The sequence below is a fragment of the Numida meleagris genome, chromosome 1 (assembly GCF_002078875.1).
Source record: "Numida meleagris isolate 19003 breed g44 Domestic line chromosome 1, NumMel1.0, whole genome shotgun sequence".
Taxonomy (NCBI): domain Eukaryota; kingdom Metazoa; phylum Chordata; class Aves; order Galliformes; family Numididae; genus Numida; species Numida meleagris.
In genome coordinates this window covers 74,082,187-74,101,899 of record NC_034409.1, presented here as the reverse complement: position 1 = coordinate 74,101,899, position 19,713 = coordinate 74,082,187, and the positions used below count along the sequence as shown (strand labels likewise).

The 19,713-nt window shown below is 43.9% G+C and overlaps 1 protein-coding gene across 1 annotated transcript; it reads left to right on the top strand.

The window, feature by feature from the left end:
* MFAP5 (microfibril associated protein 5) lies at positions 2,543-15,894 on the top strand. The gene is made up of 8 exons (XM_021394632.1): positions 2,543-2,773; positions 3,164-3,226; positions 5,822-5,869; positions 8,309-8,344; positions 11,546-11,581; positions 12,231-12,318; positions 12,734-12,807; positions 13,421-15,894. The coding sequence occupies exons 2-8, from the start codon at positions 3,166-3,168 to the stop codon at positions 13,540-13,542; spliced, it is 465 nt and encodes a 154-aa protein (XP_021250307.1). The 5' UTR covers positions 2,543-2,773; positions 3,164-3,165; the 3' UTR covers positions 13,543-15,894.

Sequence of the window (19,713 nt, the reverse complement as noted above, 5' to 3'; positions counted from 1 at the left end):
CTCCTATTTATTTCCATGGAAACTCCAGATACAAAGAGTGCAATAATACTGTTTGATAAAGAACATTCTCAGCTACAAAACACTGTTTTTCTACATAGTCTCCACAATTAGCTATGCATTTTTACCAGTGATGAACTTGCATGCCACACTCGTAAAAATATACATGGCCTTCTGGAACGTGGCATGTCTTTCCTGTCACTGTCACCACTGCTGAAATGCACCACCCACTTCCTCATTGTGCTAACATCCACTGTTCAGCCTCCAGGAACGTTCAACAAGTGTCAGTGAATGTCAGTGGGTGATCATTACTTTTGAAGCAGCTCTCAGATTTTATTTAACCGTGGTATTATGAAAGAGGCACAGAGAGAAACACCAAATCAAGCTGTGTGGAAAGTTATAGTCCAAACATACCACTACTTGGATCTGAGAGGATTCCTCTAACCAGTGAGCTGTTATAGCTTCCAGCAGTTTATTTGGGTTGTTTAATCGCCTTTTGGACATCTCCAGTGTACTGAGCTTTGGCCAGTCCCTACAAGTGGGACAGGTAGTATCTAGGTCCAGTGAAACAGTATCTAGCTTCACGCCAGAACTGACCTGTTGAGCAGGGAACTAAATGCCCAGTTTTCCCCATCCCCCCTACCCACGTCCTGCTGCCGCCCACCATCAGTGTTTTTTATCTGAGACCTGGGAGGACCAGGAACAAGCAAGCAGGCAGTTGTCTGTTTTTGTGAGCACTGCCGCAAGCACTGCTCAGCTGCTGTTAGGTAAGAGGTGCTGACTTCAGTTCTGTTGCATGAGGTAACACTTTGGGTCCCTTGTGGCAGCAAGGACACAGTGAGGATTTCCATACCAGTTCCTAGTTTGCAATTTGTTGAGAACAAGGGTAAGTTTTACAGGTTACATCTTTTCCATGCCAGATTCCTGTCTTCCATTGCTGAAAGGAAGGGAGCTTGGGCCATCCCCTAGCCTGGGAAGGCAGCAGCTGCCAGGGCTGCTGCTGGAAGGGTTGGGAGCTAGTGGGAACTCCAGTGGGATTACCTGGCTTGCTCCCTTTATTTGTAAAGTGCCATGTGCTTGGAGGTGCAGCAGCACAAGGAATTCTAAAGGATGGCATCAGTGAGGCTCAAACTTCCTTTCTCACTTTTCCTCTTGCAGTTTGTTTGTGTTCTTCCCATTTTTGCTACTTTTTCCCCTTTGCACACACTTTCCCATTCTCATCATCCTTCCCAGATTGGCCAGAACATGGCAAGCCCCATCCACAGCACCATTACCATCCCCTTCCCCATCTCCATCTCCATTGCTATCCCATCTGCATTCCCATCCTGATTCCTATCCTCATCCCCTATCCCATCGCTATTCCCACCCCCTTCCCCATCATCATTTCCATCCCCATTCTCACCCCTCTCCCCATCCCTATCCCTCTCCCCAACCCTAGCCCCATCCCACCCCAACTTCTCTCCTCATGCCCTTCCCCATCCAATCCCTATGTCCATCCTCACCCCTTCCCCTCCCCATGCCCATCCTCATCTCCAACCCCTTCCCCATGCCCATGTCCATTACTATTCAAATTGCCATCTCCACCCTATCCCCATCCACATCCCTACCCCCACACCCTTCCCCATCCCTACACACATTCTACCTCTATGTCCATCCCTTCCCCACCCCTTCCTCATCCCCGCCCCATTCTCATCTCCATCCCTTTCACCATTTCATTCCCTATCCCTACTCCCATCCGCATCTCCATCCAACTCCCAACTCCCGTCCGCGTCCCGCTGCCGAGGACTGGGAACAGGAACATTCGTCCCGCCCTGGCGCTGGGCGGCTATTGATGTCATCACTGTTCCTGCCAGCTGTTTGGTTGTCGGCCAGGCTCCGTCTGCGCGCGGCGGGCGGGGGGTTGGTGGCACTGTGCCGTCACCTGTGCTCGCGCTGCCCCCCATCTCGCGGCCGGGGCCGCCTTGTACTCCCCGTTGTTCTGCACCCCTCCTCGCCGCAGTGGGAACACCCTTTCCCGCCCAGCCACTCGTCCCTCAGCCCCTATCCGCCCTGTTCTCGAGCCGCAGTGCGCTGACCCGCCCGCCGCTCTGGCTTCGGGTCCCGCTGGCTAGATGGTTTCGGATTCCTCTTGGCCAGCGTCATTTGCAGCGCATGCCTGATGAGGCCGTCTATCTGGAATACTACAATCCCGGGGAACATGGGCGGAGACTAGAACGCATCCTGTCCCCGTGGCGAGGCGAGCGTGTTGTTTCGGAAAATACAGAGAGGGCTGCGTACTGTCGGTGCGCAGGGGCGAGACAGGGAAACGGTCAAAAAAAGACGATCGAGGGAACAGCTAAGTGGGAAAACGGGACTTCGTGTAGAAGAGGGAAGGGAGAGTGAGGGCACTGCATGAGAGGGCAAAGCAAAATGGGACATGAATGTGTAACGTCGGCACAAGAATCCATCTCTGGTCCTGGGCCATCCTGGGGGAATGGGAGGAGCAGTCTCCCATTGGAGTATAATAAACTCTGGAATGAGGGTGTGGGCTGCTGCTCCACACTACCCCCCCCCTCATTCCAACTGCATGATGACACCACATCCCACCATCTCACTGGCTTCTCCTTTTTCTTTCCTTTTTTTTTCCCCCTCAAAATTATATTTTGAAGACAACCAAAAGTAGAGCATGTTCTGGGTGTGGTTGCATTTGATTTACCCAATAGCCAAAGTGGGGGGAACCGCTAAAGGAGGAAGACAGAGCATCTGCTGCTGAAACAAGCGGAGACCGAGGGCAGCAGTAAGTGATGGGAATCCTATGTATTCTCTCAATTCCCCTTAAAACAGTGTTAAAGTCGGAGAGAGTGGAGGGAGACAAAAACATAACTTCTTTGCATGCTGGGGTTGCACGTGGAGGGGGCTTAGCCACCTGGATAAGAAAAGGGATGGAGGCTGAAACGAGGTGGAAAGAGGAAGAAGGCAGATGGAGCTTTACATTCAGTCCAAAATGTTTCAGAAATGTCTGGAAAACTGGTCAGATTAGGAGAGAGACAGGTGGGAGGGAAGCTGGGAACAACAAATGGTCTTTAGAGGGAAAAGGAGGCAGCAAGCAAAATTTCTGGGCTACAAAGGAGGGTATCTCTGCTCCCATTTTAATTTTCTTCTGACCCCTTTCTCCTCCTCTCCACAGGAATGAAGACCTCTGGAACCTTTACAGTCTTGTGTCTCTTAGCTTTGTCCTTGTCCCCAGCTGGTGAGTCTGAACTCCAAGGGGAGGATTTCTTCTCCACCCTTGCTGCATGGAGTGTCATACAGAGGCTAATGTGCAATGCTCTGAAGAGAAAGACAGAAACATGTATAAGGATGGTGAAGGGGGAAGGACTGAACAAGAAAGGCAAGGTGGATACTGGGGTATAAGGAAAAATGTAGGAACTAGGGACTGGTTCCCATATGTGTCAACCTCCCAGTAAGTAGTGGGAGTCACGAGACAGAGGTCCAAAGCTTGCACTACAGGAATGTTTGAGTAAGAGGAATATCCATGTCAGGAGTTTAGAAAGAGAATTAGCTGTGTTTTATGCTATAGATTGTGCTGTACTTCATATAGCTGACAACCTGTGTCTGCACGATCTGCAGAGCATTTCCCAATACTCCACAAAATGTGTTCTGTCGTAATTGTGAAAAGGTTAATGTCACCAATGGTTACTGCTGGAGTGTCCCCACTTCTAGACAGGTCTTCTAGTTGCCAGTAAATATTGTCCATCTTTGTGTTGCTGTTTTGAAAACCTAGCCTCCACTTTCATTTGGTTTTGTTCTGTTCTGTTGCTTCATTCCTTTGGTTGGTGTATCTTCGGCAAAAATTCAAATGGGATCAAATTTCAAAAAGAAAAAAAAAAAGGAGAGATCAGCATCAGACATTAGAGTCAGAATACTCAGAACAGACAGCAAAAGATTAACTCCAATGGGTAGAGAAAGCTTTGCCCCAGAAAGACTGCATATAAGAGACAGATGACTGCACCTATTACATTCAAATCAGGTCATTCCAGTCTACTCTCTTCAGTCCTCCCCTCATGCTGAATGAGGTGGCTTGAGATGGACTTCCTCTGTTGTTTGGTGACTGCATGGGGATATAATTGGAGTTCAGTTTTGCCCCCAGTAGCACTTTTTTTCCTGTAAGCACCCACAGTAGTTATCACAAAGAGGCTGTCATGTTTGTGACTACAAATTAGAGAGGAGAGGCATCCAAGAGCTGGCCCATGAAGTTAAAGGTAGGAAGAAAAAGTCTGTGATGCATAGAAGAAGACCTTAAATGAGGATGCCTTACTTTTCTGTATTTTGTTTTAGGAATTCTGTTATTTATATTTTATCTTGAACAATAACAGTAACCACCATCTGGTCTCTCAATGTCTTTTTCAGTTTTAGTTCAGCTACAGTTTGGTGAGTGAAGGTTGCAGTTTTCTCAGACCTCAAGGATGCATTTACTGCAACCTGGATAATACAATGCAAGCATTTATAAAGCATGTGAATTGATTACCTGAACAGATGCAAACTGAACTAATTGAAAATCTGTCTAGAAATTCACCTCTTTTGTCCCCTCTCCTCCTACTCTGAGGTTTCATTTCACTTGTGTCCTGTTTTAGAATTGGTCCAGTTTTCTAGTCACCTTGCAGGGGGAAGAAAGGGTAGTAAAAGCTGTCTTTTCAATGTTAAAAATTTGGTTTTAGGTCAGAACCTCAGTCCTTCCTTTTTATCAGAAACCATCAAGAAAGTGAATATCTTTTGCCTATGCTTATTACCATTAAGAGATTAGCCAGAACAGGAAAAGTGCGGGGCTCCACTACCCTGTATAAAAATTTTATGTATCTGGCTCTCCCTGGATCAACAACCAGCAGCTGAGCTCTTGCTGGCAACTGGGTGTGGAACAAAATAGTCCTTTAAAGCCACAGAATATGATTAAATAGAAGTCCCAAGAGTCCTGCAGTCTGCAAGTAATGGGTCTTGAAATGGGGAAGGATGAAGAAGTTAGGAGTAGCTAAAGGCTTATGGACTCAGCTTTTAGCTGAGTCCATAAGAAGTAGCAGGATGTACTGTGCTTTGGGCTGGTCCTGCACACATCCCTGCAGTGCCCCAGATCACTGGCTTTTTCCTGCCAACTCTTTCCTTCAACCCATCCCCAATTATGCAAGCATTTCCCCTCTCTGTGTCTAGTAGGAAATATTTTCGTATTCCTGGCTGCTGGAGGAAGCAGCTCTTTCACCCATTATGTTTGGATAAATGAGCAGTCTATTTCAATTCCTCCTCTGCCACACAGCACATACAGCCAAGCCTTCCTGAGTGCAGAAAAGATCTTCCACTCCACTCAGTACTCAGGGAGGATGATGGACCAGATAATTATTTGCTAAAAGAGGCATGCAATCTGTTGCTTACTGTGTCAATGACACACTTCTGTGACCCCAAGCAAATAATTTCTATGACTCGGTTTCCTCTTTTTTCTCTAAAACACAGATAGGGATTTTGATCAACCTCAGCAAGGAGGCAAGGAGCAATTTGTTATCAAAATACATCAAGGAGTGTTGCAGAATTGCAAAGTCAGGTAGATTTAGAGGTGTTTACAGTCTCTTACTCTGCCCAGCCTTCAATTTTGGTGGAAGCAGCAGGTGTTGAATTGGGATTCACTGTATTCAAATGTCTTTAAGAAAAACAGCCAGCAGTGGGGACTGAGTCAGAGGGGGGAGCATTTTTCCCTTCAGCAGTGGGTGTTGTCTCCTGGACAAACAAGCATCTCATAACAAATTTCACAAAGACTTCTTACAGAAATCCCTCTCCTTTCTTCATTCTCCTCTCCTTGCAGGCTGGTTTGCGTGGGTGGTCAAGGGACAAGAACTGGAAAGTGTAACTGGTAAGTATTACAGGCTTGTTAGTATACTAAAGACTGCTTGTGTGACTTAGTTGTCCTACACAGTTACAGCCTGGTTAGTTGCAAATACTGTTCTTTGTTTCTTGCCTCTGACACTGTAGCTTGTCTTTCAGGGAAGATTAAACGAGGCTTGTAAAATAACCCGCTAAATGTTACGTGCTCTTTACTAGTAATGCTGGGGTTTTGAACACTTTGCATGAAGTTACGTCAAGGGCTGCGAGATCGCGTTTCTTTAGCAGTGAGAAGCTGGGGCAACTTCACACCTGCTCAGGAAAATCCTGAGCAAAATGGTGCATAAGTGATATCATACGTCAGCTGCAAGAGTGCTGCAAAAGGGTATTAACTGGTTTTCACGCTGAATGTGTTGTTGGGGGGTAAATTGTTTTATCCCTTTGTACCTTACTTCTTCCATTTCTGTGACATGATAAGATAAAATAAATGTATATTTGCATCATGTTTCAGCACTTAGAGGAACCACAAGAGCCTGACTTTTCTTCAAACTGAAGGAACCGAGTAAGCCTTTAGACACCTAGCAGCCATGACCCTTTCTGGAAAACGATTCAGAGGCCAGTCGAAAATGTGTCAGCCAAGATCCCCTTTCCTTCACACTTCGTCCCTCCATCACACCTACCTCAGCTTTGCCATCAGTTGCCCTTCAGAGAAACTCATCTGCTGATGAATTATTACAGTCTAGATTTTAGAGTTGCCTTGCTCCTAACATGCAGTGAGTACTCCAGCTGTCTGTCCTACTGCTGTGGAAGCCATCAGTGCCTTGGTTTTAGATGACTTTTCTTCCGGTCATGATGCCTACAGTGGCCATGTCTGAGAAATCAGAATACGAATCCAGAGTTCAGTAAGGGTTTAGTGCAACATCATAGAATCATGCATAGGTCACTCCAAAAGTAATGCCTCCTATTTATTTCCATGGAAATTCTAACAGATACAAAGAGCGCAGTAACACTGATAGAGAAAAATTCTCAGCTACAAAACACCGTTTTTCTACATAGTCTCCACCATTAGCTATGCATTTTTGCCAGTGATGAACAGGAGCCTGCATGCTGCACTCATAAAAATCTGTGTGGCTGTCGAGAACATGGGTTTTCTTTCACATCACTGTCACCACTGCTGAAACACACCACCTACAGCCTCATTGTGCTAATATCCACTGTTCAGCCTCCAGAAATGTTCAGTAAGTATCAATGAATACCAACGAGTGCAATTTCTTCCAGCAAGGAGGAATTCAATTACACATATTTGCTTCATACACACTTCCATGTCAGGTGCCATTTTGTCAGACTGCCCCTCTGCTGCCACCTGCCACACAGCAACAAAATGTAACAGAAGATTGGTGGGAGGGTTCAGCCTCTTACTGCCATACCACCAGCATTCACCTCTGATGTTGTGGCCACCAAAATAAAATAGGAGGCATTACTTTTGAAGCAGCCCCCATAGAATTGCTTGAGTTGGAAGGAACCTTTAAGGATTATCTAGTCCCACTCCCCTGCTCAAGGGACATCTACAGCCAAACATGAATGCTAAGAATTCCAGTTCCATTTCAGTCACTGAGGATAGCAGTGGATAAGGGTGGAATGAGTTCACTGTGTTTATGTACCTACTGGATTGAATCTCGCTGTCTCCTGAGCCTACCACAGTAGCCAAGATAATTCAAGCTAGCTATAGCTTGTCATGTAAGGAACAACACAAGTAAAGACAAACTCTCTCAGGACATAGAAGGACCTAGGTGTCCTGGTGGACAATGAGATCATGAGCCAGGTGTCCTTGTGGCCAAGAAGGTCCTTGGTATCCTGGGGTTCATTAAAAGGAATGTGGCCAGCAGATTGAGGGAGGTGATCCTTGCCCTCTCCTCTGCTCTGGTGAGGCCACATCTAGAGTATTTGTCAATACCAATAACCAAAAATCATAAAACCATGACAGTATTGTGTCCAGTTCTGGGCTACTCAGTTCAAGAAAGATGGGGAACTTACAGAGAGAGTCCAGTGGAAGGCTACAAAGACGATTAGGGGACTGGAGCATTTCCCTTAGGAGGAAGGGCTGAGAGACCTGGGCCTGTTCCACCTGGAGAAGACTGAGGGCAGATCTTATCAATGCTTATAAATATTTAATGGATGGGAGTCAAGTGAATGGGGTCAGGCTCTTTTCAGTGTTGCCCAGTGACAGAACAAGGGGCAATGGGAACAACCTAGAACATAGAAAATTCCGTACAGACATGAGGAAAAACTTATTCACTTTAAGGTTTACAGAGCCCTGGAACAAGCCCAGAGTGGCTGAGGAGTTTCCTTCTCTGGAGATATTCAAAGCCCACCTGGATGCTTTCCTGTGTAACCTACTGTAAGGAACCTCTCCAGAGGTTCGTTCCAACCCCTATAATTTTGTGATTCTGTGACATTCTCTCTTTTCCAGGTGATGTTCACACCAGCTCTCTCATCAGTACCCCTGGTAAGTTCTTACCTCTCAGCAACTTCAGGCTTCTTTACCCCTCTATTCACCTTTATTCCCACTTACATAGCCCCAGATGTTAAGAAACCCCTCTTCCCCACCTTTGACATCTGGCAGTGCTCTTCCAGAATTTATGGCTCTCAGGGAGTCTTTTCTGAGCTCCATGCAGAAAAGTGATTCAAGGTAGCTAATGATCTGTTCTCCAAGAAAATGCTGGTTTCACCTAGTGTACTCAGAGCTGTCTGAAGTTGATTGCACTGCAAGAAGCCATGAAATCTGAAGCTTACACAGCCTGAGCTTCCAGGGGAAGTTGTAGGAAGGAGACTAAGTGACAAGGGAGAGAAATTGGCGAAGTTCACCTGTTAATGTAGTAGTACTGTCCTTCCTGCCGTACCTGCAGCTAATGTCACTAGGGAGTAGCAAAATGTATATGAAAGATATGGTAAATGGAGGACGCTTCAGACGAGCGCTTACCCAGGCACGTCCAACCCGCGGCCCGGCCCGGTTCGGCTCTCAATGTGCCCCGCCCCCTGGCGGCGGCTCTTCCGCGTCGAGTGGCCGGGTGCGCGCCCGTCACTCTCAGCAGTCAAACGTCGGTGTGCGATTGGCTCTGTGGGCTGAAATCAGGGCACGGGGAGAGCGCAGTGCGGTGCTAACTCAAGTGCTTGCAAATAATTTTCTGCATTTTGATACACTGGCTAAACATAGTCCCGGGAACAGCGAAAAATGCACAGCTGTGCTTTCTGTTTTGATACAGGAATTTGAGAATAGGTTTCAAGATTGCAAAAAAAATCATCAATCTATGTTTGTGACTCCATTTCCAGTTGACATAAATACACCACCTGCAAACTTTCAAATGGAAAGTATAGAGATGCAATCATATTTAACTCAAAAATTTGATAATATTTCTTTATTAGACTTTTATATGACCTCTCTTAACAGAGAAAAATATCCCTTGTTTCACAGTCATGCCTTATTCGTGTCATCGCTTTTGGCAGTACGCTCATTTGTGAGTGACTATTTTGTGAAGGATGAAGGACAGGAAGAGTAAAATTTAATTAAAAATCTCCAATGAGTACATTGATAATTCACAAAGAATTGCAACCAGTGCCATCGAGCCAGACTGATGCATTAGTTTCACAAAAACACGGTCAAATATCCCAGTAGCTTTATGTTTTTGTTGCTCTCTCTATAGTATATATTTTACGAGGGCTGCTCTGAAAGTAATGCCTGCTATTTTATTATGTTGGCCCATGAGATCAAAGGTGGATGTTGGTAGTATGGCAGTAGAGGCTGAACCTTGCCATCAATATTCTGTTACATTTTGTTGCTGTGCAACAGATGGCAGCAGAGAGGTGGTCTGACAAAACGGTGTCTGACATGGAAGTGTGTATGAAGCAAAGGAGTGTCACCTAATTCATCCATGTGGAAAAAAAAAAATTGACTCATTGGCTGAACATTTCTAGAGACCAAACAGTGGATGTTAGCACAATGGTGCATTTCAGCAGTGGCAACAGTGGGTCACCTCCACTGGTCCAGGATTTGATGAGCCTGGCATGAAGCTTCTTGTTCATCGCTGGTGAAAATGCATAGCTAATGGTAGTGACTATGTAGGAAAAATATTGTTTTGTTGCTGAGAATTTGCTCTGTTGAGCAGAATTACTGTGTTCATTGTATCTGTTGTAGTTTCCATAGAAATAAATAGAGGCATTACTTTCAGAGCAACCTGTGTATATGCAGCCCAAGACAATTTCTTTTCACTCACTGCAGTCCAAGTAAGCCAAAAGGTTAGACACCCATGGCTTACATCGCGCAAACATGCATGGGGAGCCAAGCCTTGCTATGTAGATTGCCCCAGGGGAAGGACTCTGGTCTGTGACTAGAATATTGTGGGTCATGCAGAAAACACTGTGAAACCACTGGGAGAGAAAAGTGGAAGCGCAGTATCATGTACACATGGTTCATGATCTTCCTGGTGGCTGGTGAGAGGTGTCTGCAACATATGTGAATCTCACATTCGGTCTGTGAGACCTGTCAGTCTGTAGGAGGATAGATAAAGGCATTCTGTGTCCACACCAAAGTGGCTGTGGCTAACTTGCTTCCAAACTTGAAAAGGCTAAATATGAGGCCTTGACAGAAAACTTTTCTTTCAAAATATGTATTGAGGAGGGATCAAGAGGAAACTCTTCAGAGTGGATGTGCCATGGAATCCATCTCTGCTTTACAGCATCCCACCAGCTGTAGAAAACCCAGCGTATTCACAGAAGCCTGCTGTTAACCTGGTGAATCAGATTGTTGATGATACTGTGAGCAGCATGTGTGATGGCTACAAGTCAGCAGTGATGAGCCATTGGCAGAGCTATGAGAGGGAGGAAGAGGCTGAAATCTCAAATCTTTCAGAACATCTTCTCTTTTTCCAGCAGCAGCTGTAACACCACCTGTTCTACTTAGTCCTTGTTAGTTTATTGTCGATTCACAGCTGAGTGTTGCAGACCCATCTTCCCTCTCCTCGCTCTGTCCCTTGAACACTTAGAATTCCACATTCCCTGAAAGTCCCTCACTGGAGTCCCAGTGCCCAAGATACTCCTTTTCTCTATGTCCATGTATGTTGTCTGTGCTTCTGGTTGACACAGGAAGAGTGCAGGATTTTTCTATTACCAATGATGAAAACTTGCACCTGACAAGTCCTCTGAGTCCCTTTCCAGTGTGTCACTGGGTGAATAATAAGATGTACTGTTTTACTGTGGTACAGGTGGATTGGTTTATAACAGGGAAAAATAAAACCAACCTTCTTTTGCTCTCTTGTCATAAGCATTAAAGAACCAGCTGGTCTAGCTGGTCTAGCCAGTCACAGGCTTCTTTGCTTTGTCTAAATGGATGGCAATTACAGTGACATGTACTCAGCCTTTTGAATTATAAATCAGGATGCCTTTTATGGTGTGATTTTGAACAGTAGTGGTAATGCTTTATGGTAAAGCTTGGACAGATTTTTACCATTGTTGGCTGGATAGCTGACACTAGATTCACATTGGGTTTGTACCTTCTTTTACTTTGTGCAAGTAACAAAGAAATCTTTTTCCACATCTGAAGTTACAAGGGAAGGTTTTCGAAAGAGCTTTCCAGTTATTTGTTTTAATAAGCCAATGTCTAGGAAGAAATCATGGTAAACCACACTAATTTTGCTACCTTTCTGTCTTTCAGATCAGTCTCACAGTGAAACTACAACAGCTTCATCAGGTATGTTTAAGTTTGCACTTTCACCCACCTTGCTACCTCTCCAGGCAGGTGCTGGATGAGCACCAAACTTTGTCTCCTGAGAGCTGCTGGAAAATTCACTTCATCCTGTTCCTTGCATTAAGAGTACTGGATAATGGCAGGAGCGGAAACTGAAACCTTTCACTGCGTGGCTTGCCCAGGGTGGGAAGAATTGACAGATCACTAGACCAGGCATGCTGAGTGGCCAAGAGCTAGTATTTCAGAAGGAAATTCAAGAAAACTCATCATAGTTAACTATGGGGTTGATTGTCCAAGTTTGTATCCCAAAGTGTAAGAATGTAGATCTATTAGAAATGTGTTAAATGTGCAACTACAATTTATGTTTTATTTATTTGTATCTGTCCTCTTCAAAGACTGTGCCTTCCGTGTTGAGAATTCCCAGTAGGCTTGTTTTGTACTTCACTTTCCCTTACTTTTATCTTATGAGGCAAGTTGATCAGAAATATTTGCCCTATTTTCCCCTTCTCTAAAACGTTCGCATCTCTTACATGAGAATGGAAAATAGATGCTAGCAGCTTTCACTAGAAGCTTGGAGGACAGTACCTAGTAAAACAAGATGTGGCCAGAATGCATACACCTGCCAATTATGCTGGACTCTGTGTGTTCTCAGATTGTCGTGAGGAGCAGTTCCCTTGCACTCGCCTGTACTCTGTTCACAAACCAGTAAAGCAGTGCATCAGCTACCTCTGTGTTACCAGGTAAGAAAACAGCAGTCTCCAAGAAAAGCCCTAAAAGCCGTCCAGAAATGGCACATCCAGTTCAGCAATTGTTTCCTCTGGAAACTACAGCTTCCTTCAAGGAACCACTTGGTGAGATTAATCCTACCCTCAGAGCTGCCTTTTAAAGTGATTAATTAAAGCAGCATAATATCTATTATCTGAGCAGCACTAAGGAGCTACTATGTGTCCTGTATTGTAATCCTCGTGTAAGTCACTTGGCCGTACCATGAAGTCTTGACAGAAGTTACCATTCTTTTGACAATAGCCTTATTCTGGACTAATTATTTTAAAATATATAAACATGAGTTTATGTTTATTTCCTGTCTCTTTTTTGTTTCTTTTTATTCCTGTGCTTCTCTCTGCTGTCCTTGGCATATTCCCGGTGATCCCCCAGTGTGCGTCGCATGTACGTTATAAACAAGGAGGTGTGCTCTCGCATGGTCTGCAAGGAGAATGAGGTCATGCAAGGTGAGCTACAGTACAAGATAGCCCAGGAGAGGGAATAGAAGAATAACTGCATCCATCTGATACTGTCTCCAAACTAACTTTTTTCCCAGCCCCAATCTACGTATAATATGTTCCCTGGACTAATCTGGGGGGAACTCTGATTCCATGCAGGCTTGCACCCAGTACGCATGCCATGAAAACCACTGGGAGGTAGATATTATGCTATGAAAATTTTGAGAACCCTTGTTTGTGCCTTGAATTTGCTTGGTTTTCATCACGCTCTGCTAACCCCAGACAAGCCTTTACTCAAATTCCTTTGAGGTTAAAAAGTAACTCTCAGTATTTCTATTCATAAATAAATAAATAAATAAATCCAATCTAGATTTCTTATGTAGTCTTTGCTGTTGCAGCAAAAGATGTGTGATTTTTTACATATATTATGCATTAATAAAGTGAGAAGAAAATGAAAAAAAGCCTAAGGTTTTATTCACTTGCCTCCTGTACGTGAGGAGTCAGCAGTTAAAACAGTTTCTGTAGACACAGTGAAGGATATACTACTAACTTTTCTGGTAGTGACAAGTGTGAAGGAAACTCTGATTATCTGTCAACATGTGTTTATCTGCTTTGTCTTCAGATGAGATCTGTCGCCAGCTGGCTGGCCTTCCTTCTCGACGTCTTCGCCGATCTGGGCAACTCCCACATCTCTCTTGCGAACAGCTCCTGGAGCAGCAGCGCAGGAGGCCTGATGCTCTGTGAGCTACCAACAGTAGAAGAGAAAAAGAAGAGAGAGAAGAGAAATCATCACCCCTGCCTACAACCCAAGACAAGTCCTTCTTGCTTGTTGTGATTCCCCCACCATTTCCTTGCTTCTGTGCCTTCTCCCACATCCTCTTCTTCAGGTGCTGTAGTGCACAGAGTCCCCTGTCTGTCATGGTGGCTGCTGTTGTCTTTTAAATCTGTTGCTGAGGATGTGGGATGCTCCCCTTTTCTCTCAATTTCTGTTTGGCAGGCCATGATCTGCTCATTTCCCAGAGGTCCTTATAACTGTGTATTGTCTCTGCAGAGAAACATGAATGGAGATGAAGTGTCCTCTCCAATGGCAGAAATTCCCTAAACTGCGTCTCATGTAGACGAGTGCAAGCCTTTATGCATGAGGCTTTATGCCCTGGCCTAGGTTTCTTGCATGGCACAAGTATGAGTTCTGATATGCTTAGTCAGACTGTTCCTCTCCAGTCCCAGTCTCCAGCTACTGAGTTTACTCTGTGTCTGCTGGACTCAGAAAAGTGACAGGACTGTGAGATGAGCTGACCTCCACCCAAGGCAAACCTCATTGTCCCTGTATGGCAGCAGATGATTTATAACTACCTCTGGGAAGTTCTTCATTTCAAGCCCACTGCCTCCCTCACAAAAATACTACCAAAAGAAAGAATTCTGGATTTCATATGGCATTATGTTTTTCTCAAGAAGATTATGTTCTCAAGAAGAGAGATCTTTCTCCTCTTCTCATCTCTCCTCTTCTCTCCTCTCCTCTGTTCTTCCCTTTCCACTGAAGAAAACTCTTGATACCCATTTCAGCCAAGTTTCAGGAAGCAGGAAGTATGGCTACATCTGTTCCTAAGCCCAAGAGAGCCTGAAGAACATGTGTGTCCTTAAAGAACTGGGAACTTGCTTCTTCTGGGGTGAAGGACAGGGCAAGAGGCAATGAATTAGCTCGTCCTGATGACTTGTTTGATCTGTCTATATCTACACTCTCCAGTTGCTGAGTCTGCTTTCAGTATCTCCACTTGAGTTCCTACCTCCTGACCTGGTGTCTTCTACACAGAAAGGAGTCACAAACTGGAATGAGATGTGGTAGAGGAATCATTATCTGAGATCCTTGGATTTTCCTGCAGGTTCTCTGTGTGTGCTGTATTGTACAGAGCCAGGTGCTGGTGGGGAGGTGGACATATCCTCAGGTATGAGCAGGCCAACCTTGGGAAAATAATTCACGCTGGTAGCATTGGATGTCTGTTGACTGCTAGAGAACTTCGCTTTCCAGCTGCACAGAAAACATTTCCAGGTATATGGTCAATGTTCATTATGAGGTTGGATAGGGGGAGTGGGGAAGAGCTGTCTGAAGTGTCTTAATCACACTTTGTGGGTTTTGGTAGCATGACCAACTGTTCTGTAGAGCACCTGAGCTCAGCATCTATCTCACTGCAGCAGAAGATCAGTGAGGATCTCTGAGCACTGTTCCCAGCTCTAATAGAAAGGTAGCTTGCTAAAGCAGATATTCACACTCAACATAATATACTCTGCTACTAAACTGAGTACCATTCAGCCTGGCAGGAACAATGGTCTGCTGAACGGCCAGAGTAACGCAATATAAGGAACAATTTGCTGTGCGGAGGTAGAATTCTCAGAAAATTGAGGAGAAAAATGTTTCATGTAAGAGCCTCTCCACAGTACTTGGATTTCTGTTGTATGCAGATAGAAGCTGCATTACATCCTCCGTTTACAGAAGGACACCCTGCAGAGACATGTTTGTTCTATATAAGGTCAAAATTGGCTAAATGGGCTAAATCTTTAAATGTTAATCCATTTTACAGGACAAAGAATTCCAAGTTATGCAGTGACTGCATATATATACATACAAGCATAGCCCTCCTACACAGAGGATGTTGCTCCTCTTGCGTACTTATTATTATACTTATTATTAAACTGAGTACACGTTTCTGTAGAGAGAAGGGCACCAAGTACTTTATCTCAAAGCTAATCAAGTAACTTGCAGTCACTGGTTTCTCTGCTGGGATGCCTGTGAGGCCTCCTCCTCACATCCTACCCCTCTTGGAAACAGGACTAGGGCAAGTCTCCACCCTGTATTTAGAGTTGAATATAAGCTGATATATGCATATATAACTGCATAACATAGCTACTGTACAGAATATAGAAATATAACATTCATACAATTTGGGGAATAGATAGAAATCTTTCTATTGCTTGCTTTCAGCGGGGATAGGAAGAGGTGCTCCCCCCCCCCCCCCCCAGAGAACACTGTTTTAATGCTAAAGTCCATATAATACACACAAAACATTAAAAGAAAGTTTATTTTCTGTTGTTCTTGGCAAATCTCATGTGTCTGAGTTTATTTGTGTCTAGCTGTATTTCCTCCAGCTTTGTGGGCAGACTTGACTCCAGCCCAAATCTGCCATTTGGACCTTTTTACTCCCTGCTAGCTCATTCCTGAGCTGCTACCTACCCTTCACTTGTGAATCATAGGTCTTTCTAGGAGCTCATTATTTTTTCTACAGATAGAGAAAATTATCCTCAGCTATTTTTCTATTTTTTTTATTTCCCATGGATGGATGCGCTAGATTTTTCTGACAGTTCATAGCTGGGGAGCACAATGATAACTCCTCCCAGCCCATGAGATGTGTGCTGAAAACATGTCTTCTAACTAAGCATGTGCCATGACATACTCGTAAAGAATTACTGTCTCCAAGTAAAATGTTAAGTTGGTATGGTGGTAAAATGGTAAAAGAAGAACTGTGATACATCACCCTGTAAGCAAAGAATCTGTTCTCTAGTTACATTTAACTCATAAATAGGGAAAACTGAAAGATGTACTACATTAAATAGCATACATATAGGTCAAGAAGATCAGGAAATTTTTTGACTTTCATGTGGATTCATCAGATGCTAACTGTACATCATATTTCTGTTACAAAGATGGAGCACTCAGTGCATGGAGGATTCTGAGCAGTGTCTATTCTTGTGCAAGCAGTCAAGAGGACTACATTTAGATAGTATTTCTAGAACAAAAATGGCAGTGGCCCAAATTACCCATCAAACTGCATCTAATGGCATCCCATCATTCTTCAAGGCTGAAGCACACAAAGCATATTGTTGCACAACTCTATCCACTAGAATCAATGTTTCTTCCTGGCTGGCACTACTGAGTCCTTATTTCACACTGTTACAATAAAAACAACCTCAGCCTGAGTGACTATAAATGGAGCTCTCATCTGCACAGGCCTGACACTGTGTAGAGTCAGGCTTTGACTCATGAGCTCTTTTGTATTTGCAGTGTATTTCTGTCAGCAGATCAAAGGGCCGGAGCACCTCTTCTATGAAGAAAGGTTGAAGGAACTGGGCTTGTTTAGCTTGGAGAAGAGAAGGCTCTGGGAGACCTCATTGTAACCTTCCAATACTTGAAGGGGAGCTTATAGGCAGGAGGGGGACCAACTTTATACATGGTCTGATAGTGATAGGACAAGGGGGAATGGCTTTAAACTAAAAGAGGGGAAATTTACGTTTAGATGTTAGGAGGAAATTCTTTGCTCAGAGAGTGCTGGGGCACTGCAACAGATTGCTCAGAGAAGTTGTGGATGTCCGATCCCTGGAGACACTGAAGGCCATGTTGGATGAGGCCCTGGGCAGTCTGATCCAGTGGGAGACAACCCTGCCTGTGGCACGGGGGTTGGATTTGGATGATTTTTAAGTTCCCTTCCAACCTAAGCTATTCTATGATTCTATGATTTTGCTGTTAATGAAAGCGATTTTCTTTTAATAAAAATGTTTTCAATAATGTATCAGTTAAAATGCAAGCTGCATGTTTTTCTTGCCAATCTGTTGCAGTATATCAAACAACTGAATTGGTAAAAGTAATCCGCAGAGCAAGGCTTGATTTAATGACTAAATGCTCTTTCAGACCATTGTTTTGGATATTTTAACAAGATTTCACTTTCCATCCAAATACAGTGTGTCACAAATTAGACATTAACAAATAGGTACAATATAAATGCATTATTATTTATATAAATAACTATATGCATTAAATGTTTCTGAGTAAGAAGAAACACAAGAACTCACCTGCTTAAATGTAAGAATAAATGTACATTAAATGTACAGTTTTTTAAATGTGTCCTCACTGAGATCCCTATTAAGATCATTGATTAAACTATGTTAACAGCAATCAGAGCTAACCAAGACTAATCAAATTACTCAGAGCCCAGGTCAGCTGAGCTTGAAGCAACTGGAAAGGATGGAGAACCCACAGCCTCTCTGGTACAATGGAGAATATTTTCCTGATCTTAAACCACAAATTCCTTTTTTTCAGCTGATCTGTTGCCTCTGCTCATTTTGCTGTGCAACTTTGAGGAAAGACTGGCTCTCTCTCCTTTACAAGCATAATGTAGAAAATAGAAAAAAAAATACAAAACCTGAGTTTTCTTTCAAATCAAGATATTTTAATTATTACAGTTAATTTTCTTCCTTTCGGGGAACTGCATGAAAAAATGCAAAACCTGAATGAAATGAATTAATCAATTAAAGAATTTATTCTCTGTGTCCCTGAAGCAGGACTCTTTGCTTGTGCTCAATACAGCCCATTTTTCTCATGCACTGCCCTCTTAGCCTGGGCCACTTTCAGTTTCTCTGCTCTACATTTGGCAGCCTTGATTTTCGCTGTGTTGCCCTTAGATGGGACCTTTGCCTTTTTTGGTCTGTCAGCTTTCATATTTTCTAGTCTCTTGATTGTTTTCTTGGCTATCATGGCTGCCAGCTTGTTGGCTTTCCTTGGGACTATTCTTCACAGTAACAGCTACTATGTGCCAACCAAGGGTCAGGTTCTCCTTGGTCTTCACTGCTTTCTTGGCACCTTCTCCTTTGCTTTTTGTTGAACTTTAAGGAGCTAGAAGCACCAAGTTCACTTCTGCTGCCCTTGTCCAGGCTACGGAGCCCCAGCTTGGTGATGTTGTTGTTTCTGTATACTAACTAGACTTCAGTTCCCTTTTTGAGTCATGTGTTATCTCATTCATTTGTGCTTCTTGTAGACAGACATTGCTCTCATAATCAGCTCACCTGGAGACTGGAGGATTGGAGGATTTGGATCCTCCTGCCACTTTCTCTGGCTTCTTAGCTTCTTACCATAGGGGCTGGAGCAGCAGTGGAAAGTACAGCAGAAAGTTATTTTGAACATGAAAGCCAACAGTCTACCAACATGATGTCTTGACTAAGGTTGTGGTTTCACACCAATACACATGTCAGCATGCTGTATTTTGCAATGGGTATGTTGTATCCACAAAGCATTTCTATGCTCAAAGCATTCCTGTGAAACTTACTGCATAGATTATTCCCTTGTAGCACTGAAGTCAGACTGACAGAAAATGTACCCACTGAAAAATGCTTACAGCTCTCTGTGTCTCTTGTCTGGTATTCAAGTGGCACAGAGCAGCTACAACAAGCAATGTTTGCCATTTTACTCAATTACAAATTAAGCATGCTTTTTTCCAAGCTGAGTCTTACCCTTCAGTTTTATTCTTGCTGCTGAAGAAGGGTTCAAAAGAATTTCTTTTATGCATGGTGCAGGGTGAATGTTGATCCTGTTATTTCTCATCAGCTCTTCTTGAGCCCAGCATCATAATTACTCCATTTCTCCTAGATCCTTTGTCTATCAGCTGGTATCTTGGTAACTTATTTAGTTTGTGTTAGGAAAGGCAGCTGAACTCCTCATAGTCTCTGCCAGCTCCTTTGCCATTTGTCTTCTTTGAGAGTACTGCTAGGAGCATTACTTCAGGCTTTCCAAGCCAAATCCATGATTTTGGCTGGAACCAGAAAGGGTATTTTTAAACAATGAAATCAGCTGGGAAGTTTTCATACTTTTGTACGCCTTCCCCTGTCCGGACAGCTAGCTCAGCGTTTCTTAACTCTAACCTCAGTGCTTACAGCAGAAACTTGGGAGGTTCCCATTTAGTCATGGCTGAAGAAATACTGATGATAAGAGTACAGTACAGCCAGACATAGCAGTGCACTAGTAAGGAGGTAAGGCAGCAAAATTATCATAGCAAAGAACTTCATCATGCAATGAAAATCACTTTTCACCTCTCTCTCTTCATTGACCTCATGATGGGTTTCTCATTCCAACTCCATGGACCTGAGGACTGGGCC

What these genes read in the sequence shown, in the direction of transcription:
- MFAP5 (XM_021394632.1), top strand. Translation starts at nt 3,166, where the DNA reads ATGAAGACCTCTGGAACCTTTACAGTCTTGTGTCTCTTAGCTTTGTCC. An exon ending in AGAACTGGAAAGTGTAACTG is followed by an intron (nt 5,870 to 8,308) that starts GTAAGTATTACA and finishes TCTCTTTTCCAG; the next exon opens with GTGATGTTCACACCAGCTCT. An exon ending in AACTACAACAGCTTCATCAG is followed by an intron (nt 11,582 to 12,230) that starts GTATGTTTAAGT and finishes GTGTGTTCTCAG; the next exon opens with ATTGTCGTGAGGAGCAGTTC.